This window comes from Sinohyriopsis cumingii, chromosome 7, assembly GCF_028554795.1.
Source record: "Sinohyriopsis cumingii isolate HCF-2022 chromosome 7, ASM2855479v2, whole genome shotgun sequence".
Lineage (NCBI taxonomy): Eukaryota > Metazoa > Mollusca > Bivalvia > Unionida > Unionidae > Sinohyriopsis > Sinohyriopsis cumingii.
Window position 1 is genome coordinate 11,247,596 of NC_142967.1, and position 23,912 is coordinate 11,271,507.

General features: G+C 34.9%; 1 protein-coding gene across 2 annotated transcripts in view; it reads right to left on the reverse strand.

Moving 5' to 3' along the window:
- Positions 1-23,912, reverse strand: part of LOC149794732 (serine/threonine-protein kinase 10-like) — a 202,508-nt gene that overhangs the window by 136,273 nt on the left and 42,323 nt on the right. For both annotated transcript variants that reach the window (XR_016422186.1, XM_089964351.1), the window contains exons 4-5: positions 17,182-17,254; positions 4,782-4,858 (exon numbers count right to left, since the gene is read on the reverse strand). Coding sequence is in view for 1 of the 2 variants with exons in the window: in XM_089964351.1 (XP_089820477.1) it covers positions 4,782-4,858; positions 17,182-17,254 (150 nt within the window). In the remaining variant the exon portion in view is untranslated. The remainder of the gene's footprint in view (positions 1-4,781; positions 4,859-17,181; positions 17,255-23,912) is intronic.

A 23,912-nucleotide genomic window follows, 5' to 3' on the forward strand; every position in this document is an offset into this window, starting at 1 on the left:
TGTTGCTTATATTGCCAAACCCCATACTTAAAATATTAGTTAAATGCTGTTGAATTTCAAAATGATATAGCAACATCTGTCTTCTTTCAAGCAAGTAAACAGCCAGCTACACCTTGAAAAGATGCAAACTACAATGTTAGGTTAAATAATTAAACAGTGAAATCAATAAACTTAGGTGTGACACATTTCAGAGCTGCTTTTTATATGTATCAATATTGAATCCATGTAAAGCAAAAATTCATACACATTCAAGTGTGCAAAGATATGCACAAATGCTCACCCACAGAATACACACACACAAACTGCATACTATAAAAAGTGGGAATGTTACCAGAAGCCATGGTTTCTCAGTTGGTAAAACACTGGCCTTGTAATCCAAGGTTGCAGGTTTGATACACACTCAAACCAGCTCATGTCAGCAGCCTTTGCGTTCATTGGGAAAAGAACATAGCTCCATTTCCTTAGCATGATATAGCCAACAATGTGTTAAAAGTGCTTTTAAAACCAATTTAGAAAAATACTCTGGGATGAAGAGAATGTTTATTCTAGGATAAAGAGAATTTTGTATCAGAGCAGAGGCCAGTCTAACATCCGATTCTTTCCCCTTGCTAAAAGTTTTCCCGGGAAAAGAATCAGCTAGCTACACCGGCAATCAAAATAGTTCTTTATAATTTGATTTTAAAAAATGGAGCAGATATGACAATCTTGCCCAGTTCTCATGATCTTCCAGTTTATGCATGTACACACACCAACTGGCATAAAAAACACATACACATTTAAAGTTAAAATTATTTTACAAATATGTATACACTTATTGTAAATGACAATTTTGAATAGACACACAGTCAGTAATGTGAAAATGATAAAGGACAATGCCATAAGCTAACTGGGCTATTCATATTTGTTTACCATTAAAGTTTGAAGTCAAAACCTCTAACCATGAATTCAGTGTCAAGAGTGCTATTATCTTGTTTATTGAAAGAAAAACAGAGACACAAAGTATGGTCAAACTTCATTTGGGTATACAAAGGGACAGTTTTATAAGCTGAATAAAGTACAAATATGCAATCTGTGACCCCTGACTTGACCCCAAGGTAAAGCAGAAATGTTTTCAAAGTAGTTCGCAATAGCAATGACATTTTTGTGGTCCTGTCTGTATCATTTCTTTTATTCAGATCCAATAACCTATTGCAAGAGGTGTTTTTAAATAAACCTGGTCAATGAGGAGTACTATTTACAAGATTTTTAAGTTGGCCACTATGGCTGCCATGCTAGAAGTCAGACTCGCATATTCATTCTGGACCTTCTATATATTCTTAAATCTGGACCTTCTACATATTGTTAAATCTGGACCTTCTACATAGTTAAATCCGGACCTTCTACATATTGTTAAATCCAGACCTTCTACATATTGTTAAATCTGGACCTTCTATATCTTGTCAAATCCAGACCTTCTACATACTGTTAAATTTGAACCTTCTACGTATTGTTAAATCCAGACCTTGTACATATTGTTAAATCTGAACCTTCTATATATTGTTAAATCTGGACCTTCTACATATTGTTAAATCTGGACCTTCTACATATTAAATCTGGACCTTCTATATATTGTTAAATCCGGACCTTCTACATATTGTTAAATCTGGACCTTCTACATATTGTTAAATCCAGACCTTGTACATATTGTTAAATCCAGACCTTCTATATATTGTTAAATCTGGACCTTCTACATATTGTTAAATCTGGACCTTCTACATACTGTTAAATCTGGACCTTCCACATATTGTTAAATTGGGACCTTCTACATATTGTTAAATCTAAACCTTCTATATATTGTTAAATCCGGACCTTCTACATATTGTTAAATTTGAACCTTCTACATATTGTTAAATCCGGACCTTGTACATATTGTTAAATCTGGACCTTCTATATATTGTTTAATCTTGACCTTCTACATATTGTTAAATCCAGACCTTCTACATATTAATAAAATCTGGACCTTCTACATATTGTTAAATCTGGACCTTCCACATATTGTTAAATCTGGACCTTCTATATATTAAATCCGGACCTTCTACATACTGTTGAATTTGAACCTTCCACATATTGTTAAATCCAGACATTGTACATATTGTTAAATCTGGAACTTCTATATATTGTTAAATCTGGACCTTCTACATATTGTTAAATCTGGACCTTCCACATATTGTTAAATCTGGGCCTTCTATATATTGTTAAATCTGGACCTTCCACATATTGTTAAATCTGGACCTTCTATATATTGTTAAATCTGGAACTTCTATATACTGTTAAATCTGGATCTTCTACATATTGTTAAATCTGGACCTTCCACATATTGTTAAATCTGGACCTTCTATATATTGTTAAATCTGGACCTTCCACATATTGTTAAATCCAGACCGTCTATATATTGTTAAATCTGGACCTTCCACATATTGTTAAATCTGGACCTTCTATATATTGTTAAATCTGGAACATCTATATATTGTTAAATCTGGACCTTCTACATATTATTAAATCTGGACCTTCCACATATTGTTAAATCTGGACCTTCTATATATTGTTAAATCTGGACCTTCTACATATTGTTAAATTTGAACCTTCCACATATTGTTAAATCCAGACGTTGCACATATTGTTAAATCTGGACCTTCTATATATTGTTAAATCCAGACCTTCTACATATTGTTAAATCCAGACCGTCTATATATTGTTAAATCTGGACCTTCTACATGTTGTTAAATCCAGACCTTCTACATATTGTTAAATCTGAACCTTCTACATATTGTTAAAGCATGATGTAAACAACCTATACTGATATAACCATCAATTCAGAAGAATTGGCCAAATGTTTTCATGATGGCAACTATGGGCAGTGATTTCAGAGGTCGAATCAGCGTCATTTTAACATAACCATCTATGTATCACAAGCGTTTTCATGACAACCCCATATTGACACGCATATCTGCTCTGTAGATGTGGTCATGACAAGATATGATGATAACTGTTGTCGTGGTCATAATGGTAGATCATATATGTGCTACTATAATACAGGACACACCATAAAATGTGAAAATCCTATGCCATTATGACAATCCATTCAGGAGAAGCTGCAATGAGATCTTCAAGATGGCTGCTATTGTGGCCATGATGGATGTATGATCATCATCATTTTCATTTCAGACTATGTACATGCCACAAGAGATCTTTCAGTGAAAATATGACGTTCATCTGATCATTCATGTAGGCGTAGTCACAATGACAAGATTTTCAAGATGGCCACCATGATGGCAATGTTGGTTCAGGAGTGAAGAAATTTTGTCAAAATTAAGTTGTCTGTGGACAAGTAAATTAAAACGCTTTACTGACCATATAAAGATGCACTGGTCCGTATTTTCAAAGTAAAAAAGAAGACAGTACTGTTAAAATATTTACCTTTATTAAGCTGCACCATTTAATGCATGCAGTGTGGATCTGTGACATGTAAAATATACTGGATATTCAACTTGTCAAACATTTACTGTTAAAGGTATACTTAGACTACAGATGTGAGAAAACAATAAAGTTTATGCAAATAAATAATTTGTTGGTGGGGGGTTGTTTCTTGAACCAGAATGCTGGCAATTCAAATAAGGAGAAAATTAACCCTGAAATAGTTAAATGGTCACAAACATATCAGTTCACACTGATTATTGAATATAACACTGATCAGAAGATATGGTCTGCTTCACTTCGGTTCTGACCTTACTGTCCCCATAGATATCCTGCAGATAGTCCACATCAACTGGCTCAGGTTCAGACTGGCTTGTACACAGTTGTGTTTTGGGCTGAAAACTCGGCTGCTTGGCTTCATGTGTGAGATGCCTTGTTCCAGGACCTTTGTTTAACCAACATGTATTGTGCTTTCCACCTTTCTTGCATGTTAACAGTGTGTCTTTCCTCATGATAACCTGTCCTGCAAACAATCCCATGATTTAGTCTGCAGTTGAGGGGTATCTCTTGCATATATTACAAGATACAATTGGTCAATCTTCATTGGTCTCAAAGCAAGGAAACTTCTACAGCCAAGAGTCTTTGAACTCCCATTTTCTTTATTTATCATATTCCATGTCACAACTAAGTTAAGTTTTAGCTCATTTTGTTGACGTTTCGTTCAACTTTTCACCATTCGGCTTTAGCTTTATAAGAAAATGATCCCTCCAGATGTACTCCCAGAAAACTATTTGTGTACAATGGTTTCAAGGAGTCCAGTGATAAGTTGAAAACATTCCCCAAGGAAAGAGTGACACAGTCAATTCTGTGACTGGTATAACAAAAGTTTTCATGATGGCTGCCATGACTGCATAGTGGATGTCAGATTGACACCATTTTCATACAGCAGCATCACATCTTCTATTTGAAGCTGATGTCAACACCTTCATCATTTAGGCCAAGCAGCAATAACAATATTTTCATGGAAGCTACCATGGCAGTAATATTTGATGTTCTATTGGTACCACTTTCATTTAGGACCATCTTGACCTCTGTGTTCCAAGTTTCACAACTTTGCTTCCAGCAGTTTTGGGGAAGTATCAACAATGAACTCAAACAGTTAGCAGATGCTGGCACAATGCATAAGGTAACAAGCAAAATGTTCCTGGAACTTAGAGGCCTGAAAAAGGAACAAAAGAAACAACACTGTGGGAGAAACCTGAAAGATGGACAAAGGAGCAGTACTATATATATATATGTACCCTACCACACACACACAAATTACATACCTAATGACCAGATGTCTGCTTTATAGTCATATGGAGTGTCTTTTAATGTTTCACATAAAATTACTTCTGGAGCCATCCTGAAAAAGATTATTGTAGTCAATATGAAGAACAACAAAACCCACTATTTATATACAAAAAGGAAACTTTATGCATGAACTAATTATAATCATACACATAAAAAACAATATACAATATTTACTCACAAGCTGGACTACAAACAACGAAATCTCTGATCTGCTATCGCATAATGCATCACCATATCTGGATCTATGTTGTGTGATTACTCCTAACAAGCTGCAGTGACCTAGACCTGCCAGCACATTATGTGATGGCAGATTTGGGTCTGAGCAGTATGAAGTTGGACTCAACTGGTGAGCAAGATTTTTATATGCTCATTTTTTTCTGTTAACTTTACATTGTCAGAATCATTCAGTTTTTTTATGATATTGCACTCGAGTGCAACTTCATATTGAACTCACGTGTGCCCAATAGTGTATTAGGAACTACTCTGTAAACAAATCATGTGCACTCTTGTAGTAGACACATCCTGAATTTCCTCAAAATCTTCTTTCTTAGTTCTGCAAATCCAAATTACATGAGCCATGTCATGGGTTCTCAAGCTTGATTAAACATTTCGAAATTGTACTGTAATTTTGACTATATTCCAAGTGCAATCACATCCTCCTTACTGCACTCAAAATGAAATAAACATTAAATTCCATAGCTTCTTTTTGATAATTGCAACTGAAAGACTTCATATTTTTCCCACATTATGATTTGGAAGATTCAATGGCAGAATAGAAACATACTTGCAGATGTCAACACGTTTCTCCCATGCTGCTGAAATCCAATGTTTCATGAATAATTTGCACAGATAAATCTAGTCCATAATTGCAAAATTTCGAAAAAAATACCAAAATCTACTCATTCCAGATCAAATGGAAAAGTTGTTGCAATGTGCTTTCATTCATAACATGACTCCAAATTTCAATTTTAAGTAGATCAAAATGACATTTTCTTTCGAAAGTTATGTCTAGCGCGCAACTAAGTTCAAAAATTTATCTGGGCAGAGTTATGTGCGCACTAATAATGTTCTTATTGTGTAATGATAAATCTGCAGTTGTGTATTTAGTTTGGAATATGGCATACATTCAGTTACTTTGTTTCTTGTAGTGTATTTTTGTTTATTTAATTAAGCCTTGGGTATAATAAGAAAATGAACACATAATAAAAAGGTTACTGTGTTTGTATGGGAAAATATGAACTCGTTTTGTCAGATGGATATAATGCACTCCCAAGGTCGTGCTGTATTTCCATTAAAAAAATTTCATATTTTCCCATACAAATACAGTAACCTATAAATATATACCATAGTTCAAAAGTAATTGTAATCAGTCATCTGCAATCGATTACTTTTTTATAAGTAATCATAGAATTGTAACACGTCAGTTTGTGATCACAACTGTAATTTTATCCAAGCCAAAATACACTGTAATAAGGAGTACATGCCAATTGCAATATAATTACAGTTTCATGTACATATAAGCTTAAAACTAGGCTGGATATTAAATTCTTTCAAATCTTAGTCATTTACAGAATTTGAGATTGAGAAAAAAAACATTAGAAAATATCTCCAACTGATTAAAATCATCTGTACATCAATTATGATGAACCAATCATTGATCTTTCTATTTTAACTAATTCCCAACACTAACTTAGCTAGGAATGTATATTGTAAATATTGCTCTATCATTCCTGAAATGCATAAATGGCAGAAATATATATTTTGACTTTAAAATATAATCAAAATTAATTGAAAAATGATTTATTATTGTACAAAGGTAATGTAATTTAATCAAATATGCTATTCAAAAGAGAGTCAATATACAGTGTGACCCTGCTATAACACGGTAGTTGGGAGCCATAAAACCCGACCGTGTTATATACTGAACCGTGTTATATGCAACCAAGCCAGTTAGCTGAAGAAAACGTACTCCCCCAAAAATGGGGGGGGGGTGTAATAAATGTGGGCGGTAAAGTACGTGCTTCGTCGGCACAGTTGCCATCTTAAATTGATGCATGTTAAATGAGAAATACACCTGTAGTGAAAACAAAGAAGACATAATATAATAGTTCACTTTATTTAGAGAACCATGAATTGGTACATATACGTGAATCCTGTTTATATATAAATGTCTAATGTACAGCATGAATAGTATCAACACCGTGTACTCACCTGCGAACCTCATCATATACAGTCGAACCCACTTATCTCGACCTCGGTTAACTCGCCAACTCTATTAAGTCGACGTTTTTGAAGTGGAACCACCAGATTCTCTCTTTGTCTTAGCATTTTCTCATCGGTTATGTCGATTCTTTTATGTCGCCGAACCCTAATATCTCGAGCACGAAAGAGGGCCAAATTTGCCACTTAACGTCGGTTATCTCGATCTCCATGACCAATCGCCGGCTTTTGAAAATGTTAGTTATCGATGCCACTTCACCATCTCACTACCGTATTTTCGCGTATATAGGACGTGTCTTATACAAAGTTTTACATACCCCTGACCCAGGGTGCGTCTTATATTAGTGGGCATCTTATCTAAGTATTTTTTAACACAAACAAACGGTAGAGTGTGTGATATTGAAGGACGATTATTGCAGTCGATATTCACGTTTCATGATTTTCATTCCTAGTTGTAAAAACAATTGGGTAAGTGTTCAGTAATTACCATGTGTACCAATCCAATGCAGGGCCTGGGATCGTCCTGGGCTTCGCCAATGTCGCAAATGCACTGCTGGATGCACTGCGTCATTCAGGATATTTCCGATGATGAGTTTCAGGCAGTGCCATGCAGCCGCAGAAGAACTCGCGGAAGTGGCGGAAAAATCAAGCCTTACAGATGCTATCTTGGAAGAGGAGGCACAGGAGTTAGCCATCACTGTCCAGGAATTCCGAGATTACATAGAAATCGACAAAGACGTCGTTACTGATGGCATGATCACCGATGAAGACATTGTATCAAGTGTGCAGTCAGCACAGGCAAGCACATCTGCATGCAGCAATGACAAAGAAGATGAAGAAGATGCTGACGAAGATTTGGAACCAATTCCCTCAGCTGGTGAGGTGGTAGAAATGCTACAGAAAATTTGATGGTATGGTTCTTTTGTAGGAGATGAAACTGTTTTAGACAGCATAAATAATATTGAAGCATTTGTTTTCAGGCAGACTGTTAAAGGCAAAAAGCAACAAAGCATTTTAGACTTTGTAAAGAAACCATAGTAACCACATGTACGATACTTTTCAGAGCTGTGTCAGAGTGAAATGACTCGCGAATTTAATTTTGACACTGGTTAGCTTTTTGTAAAAACGAACTACACCACGCACGTTTTTTGTGATTTTGTGAGCGATCTTTGTGTTTGCAATGTTGGAGAATATAATAAAGGTATGTATCGAGAATCGACGGTGGTTTGTATTGTATACTGGTAAATCTCTGCTGTTAGTTGGTGCACATATGCCTTTTGTTGTTAGCAAACATGTATGTACATTTTTATAGCATGCCGATCACTTCATCAAACAAATTGCGGCAACGCTGTTGTGTAAAAAAACCTCCAAAAACACGTCTCATTTATTAACGCACATCATGTACATAAAGAAATTTCAAGCACATGTTAATATATTGCCGCCATATTGGTTTTCGTTTATCTCGATCATCGGTTATCTCGACGCTTTTTGGCAAACCCCTAGGCCGGCGACATAACCGGGTTCAACTGTACATTGAATCCACAATACAAGTGATTCCATCAAAACTATGCACATACACAGCTTTAAAATATGCAATAATTTTGTAACACATCATACTGGTCTGAATTCAGTGGAAAAACATAGCACAATCACGTAACCATAACGAAACAGATTTACTTTAAAATACGTTCCAATGAAAGATTGATTAAGAGACAATGCCTCATCTGGTTGATCTCTGTTACCAGAAATGTCAACAACAAAAAAGCGGATATATCCACAACATACATCACTCATGCTTGATGTCAAGATAAGCAGATTATGATATAACAATGCACTGTTTAGATGGTTTGTCAGTATGGACAAAGAATTTGTTTATGTAACAATAAATAAATTTCAGTGCATTTTATATCCAGTTTGCAGCTTCCTTTCATTTAAACAGCCAACAATGTCGCCAAAAAATAAAAAGCCACATGGTATGTTTTGCAGCCAATAAGGAAAAACAATCCAAGTTTGTGACATTGGTGAAGACCTTTGCAATCCCAGAATAAACTTTTTAGGCGGTTTTTTTTTCTTCTTCTTACTTTTAAGAAGAAAATACTTTTTCGTGTACGAGAAAAATGCATATAAAATTTCAGGAGCCAAGCCACGATCATCTTGTATTATTCATACGCAATCTCTTCCCCAAAATGATAAGCAACTTTTTGTTTTTTTCATACTTTTTAAGAATGATTTTTTTTGTGCACAAGAAAAATACATGTATATGAAATTTCGGGAGCCACGCCACAACTGCGTTATATCCAAATTCGCGTTATAATGGAGCGCGCTATAGCAGGCTCACACTGTAGTTGTAATTATAATGAAAATTCACAAAAATGAAACTTAATTAATTCCATTTTAAAATAATTGATCCTGGGTTTGGCTGATTCATAAGGAACCCTAATCAGTTTTATAACAGCTGTGCCAAGCAAATTTCTGTAGGTATAAAGCAACTAAGTCTCCTCTAAACCTTAAGGATGTAACATTTAATTGAGGGGAGGGTTGGATGCAATTTTTAAAGCTTAATTAAAAATGCCTGACGAATAGATGCCATTTTTTAAATTAAAAGACTTTAAATATATTGTTCCAATTCAATCATCACTCACAGTATGTGTGAGAAGGAAACATGCGAAGATATGAAACTTTGGTTTAAAATGCAGCACAGATGGTAATAAGTGTTCTATTGGCAAGTAAAATTTAATTTTCACCAATATAAAGAAGAGCCCCAAGTTGGCAAGCATTTTACGGCTTGTCTATTTTTGGTATCTAAATGCATATCTGATGGCATGCCAGCATGAACTGTCTTTATGTAAGGATGCTTTCAGTAAAATTGATCAAATTCTGTTAAGCCTGAATATTTTAGGTAAGACTGCTTAATATTTGGCTGTCACAGTGCGCCCTGTAAAACCATGTGCAAAGTGGTCAAATAGTTTTTAGAACTTTAAATAGTGAAGCCAAACAACAAGTTGTAAGCCAGCTCTTTAGTAACAACTAATTTACCCATAATCCATTAACATCTTGAAAATTTTCTGAATTACTTCTGACAACTTAAAACACCAAAATCAAACTGACCCAGCTGAAAGGAGATAAATTATGTATACTGTTTCTTGCTAATTGATCTCTATAGTAATCAAATCATAATCCACTAAGGTCTTTAATCCCTTCCAACTACTGTTGACACTATAATCCAATGATTACTTTCAAGTTATTGCCTGTCGAATTAACTAGTAAAGTGACAAGCTTACAAGGTAAGCTAGTTCACAGCAATCACATGATCATAGTCTTACCATAAATGTACTACACTGAAAGCAAAGCGTTAAATAAAAACTCCAAAACTTTCTGTAAATTTTTAATCATAATTTTGAGGACACTGGAAATATCAATTAGGGATTTGGGGATGGGGATGAAGACATCGCTCATCTTTGGAGGAAAACCCACCAGGCTGGGAAGTTCACCTGTATGAATGACAAATCATGAAGTTCATTGACAAATGCCATAATATCCCCAAATGGAGTAGATAGGTCACACATCTCTGAAACTGAATCAGAATATGTTTACTATGCTCATTACAAGCAACTTCCAGTGTATATTAAGCTGATTAACAAGAGCTATACCTTTGTTCAAAATGGTGTAGATGAAACAACAAAAAATGTACATCTAGGTGACAATGATCTTACCAAATTCTATCAAATACTCAAATGGCTTTTGAGCTGTACTACTACCTGTAAGCAAGATTCCAAGTTTCCATGTAAAGGCAAGAATATCCCCAACAAGGGGCATAACTCTGTACAAAAGGAAGTAGATTAAACAAAACACAAAAGCATTTAGTTTTGGAGACAATGTTCATACCAAATCATGTTGAATAGATTCTAAGCTGCTGATCTTTAAGTGGGCGTTTTACCATATCTGGATTTTGTCTAAACTTCATTATATGATGTTTGCATTAAATCCACTGACACTTCTCCTCTATCATCTTTATTGATTTTTGTTTATTACTAAATTCAGAAATTCATTCAGATTTTGTATTCTGCAATCTGTTGTTTCACTGGTAAAATTACTCCCTTTCAAGGTCTGTATGCAAATTACAAGCTGAGACATATTATCCAGAGATTATTCTCTGCTATATACCTATATTGAATAACAATGACTACCTGGTGTTGACAGTGAAAAGCCAATATTTATTGACCAGACTTTGCACAAACTACTGGTCACAGATGGTCAGATTCAAGAATAAAGATGGAATAAATGTAGACTTTAAATGAGTGTGTCAATTATATTTTAAATTAAAGCTTTGTAAAATGCACTATTATCTGAAAAATAGGACTCTTACAGATTTCACATTACCTTTTTCTGTTTTAAATGGAGGTATTTTCAAGCTGTATTATGAGGATGAAATCATTACATTATAAAACGAAATTTATATATCTGCCTAAACATTATGGGATCAAAACTTCGCTGCAGATGTGCAATACGGTTTTATGTTTTTTTCCTCCACCTCATTTCTGGGCTATTTCTAAAAAAACAGTTTCCAAAAGAGCTGTCATAGTTCCTCCTTACATGCTGCTGGAAGCATTTTATTGATGCTGCAGGTTCAAGAAGTGGTCAGTATGGATGCCTATAGGCAGTGTCCTTCCCAGGTCAATAAAATGTATTGATTCTGCTAAGATACAATACCCATGGTAATGCCAGTGTCTTTTTCTCATCAACAAGATGTCCAATCACTGGTTATAACTTGGAAACTAGTATGATCCCTTACATAGGACCACATATACAATTTCTCTCCATGAATAAAGGCCAAGTCATTCATGCAACCAGCATTGGCCCCTTTCTCAAGCCACACCCTTTAAAGATGTGTTGTTGTTGTTGTTGTAGGGTTTAACGCCATTTTTCAGCACACGATAGACTATACATGGCGGCCAGTATTAATGGTAGAGGAAGAACCCGGGAAAACTCTGGAAAGAACCACCGACCCACGATAAGCTACTGGCAAGCTTTCTCACATACCCACATTAGCCGAACCGAGACTCGAACTGACGCAGACAGAGGTGAGATGGCAGTGATCTGTAACGGAGAGCGCTTTAGACCACTCGGCCACTCAGGGCCCCTTAAAAATGTGTACTGTGAGAAGAGAGAAAAGAGAGAGAGAGAGACACACACACACACACACACCCTTACTTGACATAAGAAGGCAAATTAATTATTAAGTCAGCTTAGATTCACTCAGGGTCCCAACTCTGGCTTGTAATTTGGAAATCACTGAGATCACATGCTACTGCTATATAAGCTTTCTTGGCAAGTTATTCATGCAACTAGCAGTCCCTACACCCAGGCCCTGGGAACTTGTAGCTGGGTCAACAGGAGGCCCAAGCTAGCATGAGATCACTCACCAGACTCTGATATTCTTAATCCAGAAGATTTTAAAATTAGCAACTGTGACAGCCAAATTAGTGATCTTACCAGCATCATTTTCATTCAGGATCAATTAGATACAATATTCTTCTGGTGAAAACCCTAACTGATATGATTTTCCAATTATGATGAGTATCAATAACAAGATTGCCAAGATGGCTGCCATGGTGGCCATACTGGCTATCAGACTGGCACCATTTTCATTTTTCACTAAAAAACATCACATGATGTCTTCTGGTGAAAACCCAATCCTGATATGATCTTCCATCTGCGTGAAGTAGTTACGTATTGGATATCAGATTGGCACAATTTTTGTTTACCAGGATGACCTGCCAGACATCATAAGTAGTCTTTTGGTGACAACCCCATGCTGATTTGACTATCCATTCTAGAGGAGTGCTAAGAACACAATTTTCCAGATGGATGCTTAGTTGCCATACTGGATGTCAAATCCATGCCATTTTCATCTTGGACCGACTAGACACCATACAAAAACCCCATGATGATGTGACCATTCATCCCTTAGAAGCAGCGACAAGATTTTCAAGATTACTGCTCTGGTAGCTATATTGTCCATTTGACACTTGCCAATGACACTAATTGATTAACTCTTTAACTACAACTGTAGTGATTCATTGCTCTGCATGGCTGCTGGGGACAATACTGCAGCTGATTTCTGGGCTGATGATGCTGCAACAGAATGTCTACATTAAGTTGATGATTTGGGAATATAAGCCAATCATTTTTTGTTATTTTCCTTATAAATAAATGTTTTATATACTGAAACCATGCAGTCCACACTGCACCATCTTCCACATCTGATTCTGTCTTGATTTCTAACAGACTGGGCAAAGATGATACTTCAATGTCACTGCTAACACTTCTTTCTAAATCAATATCAACAATCTTATCCTTGGAAAAACCTAAAAATTATTAGTCTGAATTGCTAACAATAGCCACTGTTTTCATTGTCAACAGCTGCATGTATCAACTACACAATTCCATGAAATCCCTGCATATAACAATCATATTAAGTATATCACTGCAAGAATCATTATTTGTAAACTCTATTCTTATTGGATGAATGATTTTTAACTGCCCATTGTTGATGAATTAGACTGTTGCTGTTGCTGTTATAGGGTTTAATGCCATTTTTCAGCACAAGATAGGCTATACATGGCGGCCAGTATTAATGGTGGAGGAAGAACCTGGGAAAAGCCCGGAAAGAACCACCGACCCACAAGAAGGTACCGGCAAGCTTTCTCACATATCCACACTGGCCGAGCCTGAGACTCGAACCCATGCAGACAGAGGCGAGATGGCAGTGATCCATGATGGAGAGCGCTTTAGACCACTCGGCCACTCGGGGCCCCCCGAATTACACTGTAACATAAACATGCAGAGTAGATCTGATCATTACTTAAGTCAAAAGCACTTAACAGGCAAGTGGATATATCCACTAGAGCAGACAGCAGTGCTTGTTTATCAGCAGATTTATCTGTCACAAGCCAAGGCACAATATATGCAGTGCATACACATCTGAGTGGTACAGAAAGAATTAACCAATCAGGAGCATATCTGCACTGATTGCAAGGCATTGTTTACATCCACCACTTCTCTCAAACAAGCTGATAAGCACAATAATGATTAGTTATCATAAATATTTATGAATTGTGCAACTGTTCATCAATTTTTCAATTGATAATATTTAAAAGGTGTCAGTAGGAACTTTGTACTTCTCATAGTCCATAGCCAGATCATCTAAATGGAGGAGTTCAAGTTATTTTTTACCTAACAAAAGACAAAACTTGGTCGGATTAACCATTTTAGTCACCTGTACACTCAGCCAAATGGCAATTACCATATTCTGTAGAAACAGGAGTCCCTCAAAGAGACTGATTTATGTAGAAACAGGAGTCTGTCAATGAGACTGATGTATTTAGAAACAGGAGTTCCTCAAAGAGACTGATGTATGTAGAAACAGGAGTCCCTCAAAGAGACTGATGTATGTAGAAACAGGAGTCCCTCAAAGAGACTGATGTATGTAGAGACAGGAGTCCCTCAAAGAGACTGATGTATGTAGAAACAGGAGTCCCTCAATGAGATTGATGTATGTAGAAAAAGGAGTCCCTCAAAATGACTGATGTATGTAGAAACACAAGTCCCCCAAATAGACTGATGCTTTATTGGGCAAAAAGATTTTCAAGGAATTCAAAATAAGATCAGTTCTTCCTTTTCACTGATGAGGACTGAAACCATCTCTGATATTCTTTAGTAATAATAACAAGATCTTCAAGTTAGCTACTGTCGCACACATAATGGATGGCAGCTTGGCACCAATCTCATTTAGGACAAAGTGGTCATCATTAGAGATCTTTTGGTTAAAACCCCATGTCACAAAAATCATCCACTCAGGGGGACAGACATCATGGCAGCTATACTGGATGTACAAACATTGGTACCAGCGTCATTCAGGATGAACTATGTATCACAAGAAGTCTATTGCTGAAAATTCCATATTGATATATTCATCCACCTGGGGATAAGTAGAGGTAATATTTTCAAGATACATCTTTCCATTCCGCAGTAGCAATAACAAGATTTTCAAGATGGCTGCTGTGGTGGCCATATTGTATGTCATATCTGTGTTTTTTTCATTTTAACCAACTGAACATCATTATAAGTCTTCTGCTTAAAAAATAATATATATATATATATATATATATATATATATATATATATATATATATATATATATATATATATAAGTAATATAAAAAAATAACAAAAAGGTTCAAGGACACTTGTGATAACAAGATTTTTTAGATGGTTGCCATGGCATGGTGGCCACATTAGACATCAGATTTTCATTATTTTTATTTAGGACCCTATGTCATCACTGGAAGTAGTTTAGTAAAAACCCATGCTGTTATGACCATCCATTCTGGAGTAGTAACTTTCAAGATGGCTGCCCTGACATAACGTCAGAACCAATTTCACTCAGGACCAACTGGACACCATGAGAAGTCTTTCAGTGAAAACCCAATACTGATATGGCCATCCAATGAGTAGCAATAAAAGAATTTCAAGATGGCCACTTTGGCCGCCATATTGGGCATCAGAACGGCACCATGTTCAATTACAACCAACTAGACGTCATAAGAAGTCTTTCAATGAAAACCCTGTGTTGATTGTTCAATTACAACCAACTAGACATCATAAGAAGTCTTTCAATGAAAACCCTGTGTTGATATGACCATCCACTCGTGAGGAGTGGCAATAAAATATTTTGAAGATGACCACTGTGGTAACCATATTGGATGTCCAGGCAGCACCATTTTCATTCTAGACCAACTAGACCATGGGATGAATGTGTTTATAAAGTTTCCAGGTAATCCTCCAAGTAGTTTAGGAGGAACAGCAATAACAAACTTGTACTAATGGATGGACTGATGTTGACAACAAACAATAGTCAAAAGACCATACCATAAGGAAGCATGTCCTACAATAAAATGATGAAAAAAATAAAAGAAATAGAAATCAAAAAAAATATTTCAAAATGAACATCTGGCAAATTGCTGGAAAACCTCTTAGTGTTGTGAGTGTGTTGGTAAGTTGGTGAGTGGGGTGTGTGTTGGTGTTTTTTATTTTTAGCTTCATAACAAGCACATCTGCTTTTTAAACAGTGTACCTATAAATCTATTTATGCTTTTCCTATTGACTTTTAATTCATTAACCTCTAAGGCAACCTAAACACAAGTCAAGATAAAATTAATAAAGATATGACTGTAAACTAAATACACTGAAGTGGATTTCCATTTAATGTGATTTCAAGCTGCTTTAAAATTGATTGTAATGATTTATTGAAATAAAAACATGTAGGTTGTTACTATATGAGCCTGAAATACAAATATACTGCAGTACAATTCATGCAACTTGGTAAGTTTACATTTTTACGAATAATACGATTCATTTTTAACAAACCTATCACTGAACCTGAAACATTTTTCACTGCCTAATGTTGAATGCTTGTCAGAAGGAAAAGTCATGTCACATGATTCAGCAGGCAGGGCATAAGGTCAACTGACTGTCTCAGTAACACTATTTTCTTTTAGGAACAACTCAGCTTGGGACGAATATGTGCATACAGTTTTATGGCAATCCTCCAAGTACTTTAGGACAAGCGATAACAAACTTGCTAAAAGTTTCTAAATTGATTGACAGGAGTGGTGGGTAAAGAAAATATCATTAATCCTAGGAAAACGAGTTATGTACAAATGTTAGCACTGTGGTTTCAAGGCACTTTTACAAGCATTTGAAGTTGTATGTTGTTCTGTTTCAGTGCAATTTACTTACCTGAAATGACTGACAAGTTCATAATGTACAACACTCAGAGATGCACAATCTGACTTCAGATTAATCAAACCCCAGTGACAGTCATAAACTTGGAACAGGTGATCAAAGACAAATGCATGTGGCTGTTTGAGATATCAATAGTAGTTGAGAAATGGGATGGCACAGAGATGTTATGGTTCTGGTGTTAGTCATTAGAACTAAACAATAATGGGTTGGAGTTTTTCATCCAAGAAAATTCTCATTCTATAATTTATTCTATCTTCGGGATATAGTCTAACCCCACACCTCATTTCAGAATGTTTGTGTGTGTGCATGTGTTCCATATAACATTTAATAAAAACTTTTGCAGCTTACCAATATGGTGTTCCAATGAATGAATCACGTCTCTGTAGTGTCTTAGAATTCTGTGCAGATACACCGAAGTCAGCTGTAACAAGAAATAAAAGAACCATGGTAAGAAACAATACTGCTTATACTCACTTATAAGTCAAATCAAACTACAAACAACAAAGATCCTGATCTGCCACAGCATGATGTGCCTGCAGATCAGGGTCTATGTTATTTGTTCTACGGATACTCAAAAAAACTGCACAGACTCGGATCTGCTGGCACATAATGTGATGGCAGATAAGGGTCTGTGCAGTTTGCAGTTGGACTCGTCTTAAAAGAGAGCATATGTGGTACATTAAATACTTTTAGTAACAACCCCACATTTCACCTTGGATTTTGACAAGATTTCTACACCTGATCCTAAAAAAGAAATATTGATGACAGCATCTAATACCAGTATGTACTATCTTGCTGACAATAAGATGCAAGACACAGATGGCTAAGTTTTGTAAGAACGTTAACACAAATTGCTATCCAATGACTTGCTTCTAAGGACTAAACCAAATGTTCTCAAGATCCATTGTTTTTAAATCCTACTCCAAGTTTGTTTCAAATATTAAAATGCTTCTTTACACCCATTTAAGATGTTTTAAGTTGAATTTCCCAAGCTCATGAGAGCTGCCTGCAAGTTCTTAAATACACGACAATCCAGAAATGGAAATATCTCATATACCTGTACCCTTTTTCCTTTTGATTATCCCATTCCCAACACCCCATCCCCGTCGGTTATCTTTCCATTAGTAGCAGCCAAAATAACCACTGGAAACATATTTTCATACAAGAAAGTCATGACACAAATCTCTCTCATTATAATGTGATAGTTGGGGTCCATTACCACTGACCGTGTTATACTGACAAGAGTGGCATTTTACAAATAGCATAACAATGGCATAGCAGGCACTATAAACTAAGTTTCCCCTTGTTTTCTTTTAACCCTTATTGTTGTTGTTGTTGTTGTTGTCGGGTTTAACGCCATTTTTTTGCACACGATAGGCTATACATGGCGGCCAGTATGATTGGTGGAGGAAGAACCCGGGAAAACACCGGAAAGAACCACCGATCCATGTGAAGCAACTGGCAAGCTTTCTCACATATCCACATTGGCTGAATCCGAGACTCGAACCCACGCAGACAGAGGTGAGATGGCAATGATCCATAATGGAGAGCACTTTAGACTACTCGGCCACTCTGGACCCCTAACTCTTATTGTAATACATGGTATGATTTTGGTCATATGTCCATAGTAGTATATAGTGTTATATCTGAGATGGGTTTGTAACAAGGTACATTATAAAAGAGAGTTGTCTTAACTGTAAATTCCCTCCTATAGTACAAGTTGGGATTAAGACAACTGCATTTAGCACTGAATATTTTGTTAAAGTTCAGACCTAAGTTAGGGTCTTCACATTTGGAATTTTTCACTTAAGGAACAACAGAATAGCTCTAAGGCAATATATAGCAATATCAAGCACATCAATGCTCTAAGTAGTGTAACACAAATGGAAGTGATTACTCATTCTATGCAAAAATGGAAGAAATCAAATTCATGATGAAGGGCAAAACAAATTTTCAATTGCAAAATTAATACCAATACATTGATTTGAAATATTAATAGCCAGCTTGCTGAATCTTGATCCCAAGATGAAAGGATCAATTATGCGTGTCACAGAATTGTCCTAGCTTTGTAAAGATTCAATCCAAGCATGATAAGACTTATCAAAGGCTTTAGAAGATATATACAAGTGAAAAACTTAAACCAAAACATTAATGAAGTTGACATTGACCCCAGCAGATACATGATTGCTGCATCTAGCTTTACATAGGTTTAGGTTCGACAATAAAATGATTTAATCTCTCACTTTTCAAATAACAGAATGACAAAGATGCACCTTTTTACCATGTTTTATTAGGGTAACAACAGTCTTAAGAAAAAAGCTTTGCTCCTGATATGGATAATTTAGGCAATCATAGCAGTGTATCTACATAAAGTTAATTTTCGGATGAAATAAACACAAATGTTGGATGGAAGCATTTTGTAAAAAAACTTTTGCAAAAATACATGTGGTAGGTATCATTGATTGACTGAATTATTCAATTTATTTATTCATTTATTTGATTTCATTCTAATTATTTATTTATTTGATTTCATTCTAATTATTTATTTATTTATTTTGCTTCTTATTATAGGTTTATCTGTGCACAATTCCTGAACCTGTTTACTTTGTTCATTCTCATCAGCATTACAGTTACCCTTTTTGGAACATTCTGAATTTCCACAATTCCTGAACCCGTTTACTTTGTTCATTCTCATCAGCATTACAGTTACCCTTTTTGGAACATTCTGAATTTCCACAATTCCTGAACCTGTTTACTTTGTTCATTCTTATCAGCATTACAGTTACCCTTTTTGGAACATTCTGAATTTCCACAATTCCTGAACCTGTTTACTTTGTTCATTCTTATCAGCATTACAGTTACCCTTTTTGGAACATTCTGAATTTCCACAATTCCTGAACCCGTTTACTTTGTTCATTCTCATCAGCATTACAGTTACCCTTTTTGGAACATTCTGAATTTCCACAATTCCTGAACCTGTTTACTTTGTTCATTCTCATCAGCATTACAGTTACCCTTTTTGGAACATTCTGAATTTCCACAATTCCTGAACCTGTTTACTTTGTTCATTCTCATCAGCATTACAGTTACCCTTTTTGGAACATTCTGAATTTCCACAATTCCTGAACCTGTTTACTTTGTTCATTCTCATCAGCATTACAGTTACCCTTTTTGGAACATTCTGAATTTCCACAATTCCTGAACCTGTTTACTTTGTTCATTCTCATCAGCATTACAGTTACCCTTTTTGGAACATTCTGAATTTCCACAATTCTTTTAACACCTTGTTTTTAAGACAAAGGTCAATGGTTATCTTAATCTATTAAGTTCACATTTTGTCTAATCATGTCACCTTGCCATACCAAACCCATGCAATGTAGTAGACTTGATTTTTGGTCCATTTACCCTGAAATAAAAAGGTTGTTCCTTACCCCAAGTGTAAGCCATTGGTTGAATGTACTCTGGGTATGGCATGGAAACCATTTTTCTTCTTGTAGTCAGTGACCTTGGTTATTTTTTTTACCCTGGTATCAATAGGGTTCTCCCTTTCCTCAAGTGCAAGCCTGGCACAGATTGATATATAAAGAATGCAGACAACTCACACTATTATGCAGAAACCAATATTGAGGACAGATGAATGAATAGACAGACAACATAGGACACAGGCTGTAATGTTAATATCTGACCAAACACTTTTTGGTAAGATCAGCAAATCACGCTTACATCTTATGAATAATTTATCAGAAAAAAATTTAAAACAATGAAAATGTGAAGCTTGGTGCCTCGTTTTTTTAAATAGAATTCCGCTGTATGTGACGACTATAAAAATCCATCCAAGTGAGATCTCTCCATTTACATCCATTAGTACCTGCACAGAGGTCGAGATAAAATAAAAAGGACTTTTAGGTTCAAGTCTGCTAATGTGTACAATTTACCAATATGCATACTTATTATGAAAAATTACATTAACTTAACTTTTTCTGCTATTATTTTCAGCCTATCAGCATCCTCGATTATTTAAAATACAACATTCAGTTTACCACCAAAACAGGCTGGCTCCATAACCACATTTTACAATGAGAAAATATCACACTTTTGGCTGTCAATTATGGATGCATACGAAACTTCTAGATTCAGTATTTGGAACCTTGTGAACATTTTCTTGAACATAATTACATGCAACATAAAAATATGAGCAAGTATTTGCGTTTTTGGCAGTTATAATCAGTCTTGTGTCCCCTTTCTCTCTTTCTCTGACACTGATGATTGGCTATTTTCATGTGATAATAATTAAATGCCAGTTTATGATACCATATGTACTTGCTGACAAGATAAGTCAAACTGCAAACCTCAAAGATCCTGATCTGCAATAGCATAATATGCCTGCAGATAAGGGTCTATGTTGTTTGTTCTACTGATTACTCCTAACAAGCTACACAATCCCAGATCTGCAAGTGCATTATCAAACAGCAGATCTGGGTCTGTGCAATTTGCAGCTGGACTTGACCTATAACTGAGTATATACGGTATTCTGACTTATAACTGAGTATATACGGTATTCTGACTTATAAGTGAGTATATATGGTATTCTGACTTATGAGTATATATGGTATTCTGACTTATAAGTGAGTATATACGGTATTCTGACTTATAACTGAGTATATACGGTATTCTTACTTTTAACTGAGTATATACCGTATTCTGACTTATAAGTGAGTATATACGGTATTCTGACTTATAAGTGAGTATATACAGTATTATGTTTTTGTGATGCTTTGTCTCTGCACATCAACTTGTTTAACATCTTATCTGTAATACTTATCCTCACAGCTAAATTTTACTTTCCAATTTTCATTATTTAAAAATAGTGAACATTCATTTTTTGCTGTTAACCCAGTGTCCTGCATTGCAGTTTCCAGAAATCACTATCTTTTCTCTCTCCCTCTCTCTAGCATCAATTAATTTGCCAACAGACCCCTTCAAACTACATGTTTTGGACAAGATGCCATTCCTGACGTCAATTGCCAAATATCAAAACAAGGCTATCACTGCTTGGTGAATGTTCTTTATACTGAATAATAATAATAATAATAATAATAATAATAATAATAATCAGCCTATTCCCAAAATCATTTTTAAAAAACAAAACAAATGCAGCCAAATAAATGAAAAATATCTTAGAAACTGGTTTTATACTAAAAGTTTATTTAAAATGTATTTTATCTTATTTTGCTCTATATCAATTGAACCAAATGTTCTTTTTAAGTTTTAATAATATTTGTCAAATCATATTCAGATGTAAATACAGTTTAGGTGTCAAAGCAACTTTAGGGATATTTAGTTTAAATAAACAAATCAGTAGAAAAACAATTACTATCCTTACAGATTCAGAATGCACATAAACCCAATTTCAGAATCCTGGATCTAAGCTGGATAATTATAATTTAAAATAACATCACTCTATTGTTTCAGTCTTTTAATTTAAAATAATATTATTAGATAGTTTGGTATTTTAATTACAATAATATTATTCTATAGTTTTGGTATTTTAATCAAAATAACATTATTCTCAAATCTGGTATTTTAATTTTTTATATAAAAAACAGTATTCTATAGCTTACTTATTTTAATTTAAAATAACAATATTCTATAGTTTTGGTATTTTAATCAAAATAACATTATTCTATAGTTTAGGTATTTTAATTTAAAATAGCATTATTCATACTTTTAGTATTTTTATTAAAATAATATTATTCTATAGTCTGGTATTTTGATTAAAATACATTCAACAGTTTTGGTATTTTAATTAAAATAACGTTATTCTAAAGTTGTGGTATTTCAATTTAAGTAACATTATTCCATACACAAATGCAGTTTCTGTTCCTTGAAACTTTAATCACTTGAATAACATGCAGTTCAGAGAAAAATATATATGTAATTTCTTTTTTCAAAGTTTGTTTTCATTTTCTCAACTAAATAGTCATAAATCTGATCGAAATTCATTTCTGATAAATTTTTAAAAGACTCCAGTTCATTCAGTGTTTTTGGAGAGCCATAACATACTGTGAAATGCTGGATGTCATCAACATCACACAAACACTAAACATTCTAATGTGAGGCATCCTTTTTCTTGCAAATTAGGCATATGCAAGCAACACTAGCATGGCCATTTGCCGACAGATACAGCCATTATTTACATCTAAGATTTATTTTAATTGTTTGATGGATAAACAACATAAATCCTCGTGGATAAATTGATAAACTTCTCATGGTCTAGAATTTTGATTGTCTGTAAGGCTCCAAGCAGAGTGTGCCTCATGGGTATAATTGACAAACTTCTCATGGTCTCTAAGTTTGATTGTCTGTAACGCTCCCAGCAGAGTGTGCCTCGTTTTGGAATTTTCAAGATTTTACGACATTACCTCATCCTGTAGCATTATTTTCAGGCGTTGTGTAACTGGTCAATTAATAAAAATACTTGTACAGCTAACAGCAGTGTGTGCTATGTTTTTTAATTTTGAGATTTTGCGAAATAACCTCAAACTGCAGCAATAATTTCAGGTGTTGCGGTCCATTACTAAAAATACTTGTACAACTATACTTTGGTCAGATTTGGCTGTTCTGCATTCAAGTTTTCCAACTAGTTTCACCTGCGTTTACATGTAAAAAACTGAGCAATATTTTTCCTTCAAATATATTTTTACATTATAACAGCCAAAAATTGCATTTTAAATTTAATTTAAATTTTTTAAAGTTTAAACAATAAAGAAATTTTCAATGGTCATCACATATTTTAAAAGAAAGAAGTACAAATATTATTTATTGACAAATTATAATGTAAAGTGTTAAGTAAATGAAGCAGAATGTAAATAATGGATATGATTTTGGCACGATTAGTATATTATTCTGCAATAATGAGCTAGTTTGAGTAAGAATACTGATTTGCTACAGCTGCCATTACATCTCCACTCGGCACACTGTATTCACCAGAATACATCATGTAGGAGGCAATTTTCCATATTCAAAGGCACTAAGTCTGCAAATTTTCAAAGTGGCCAAGTGAAGTGATTTTTCATTAA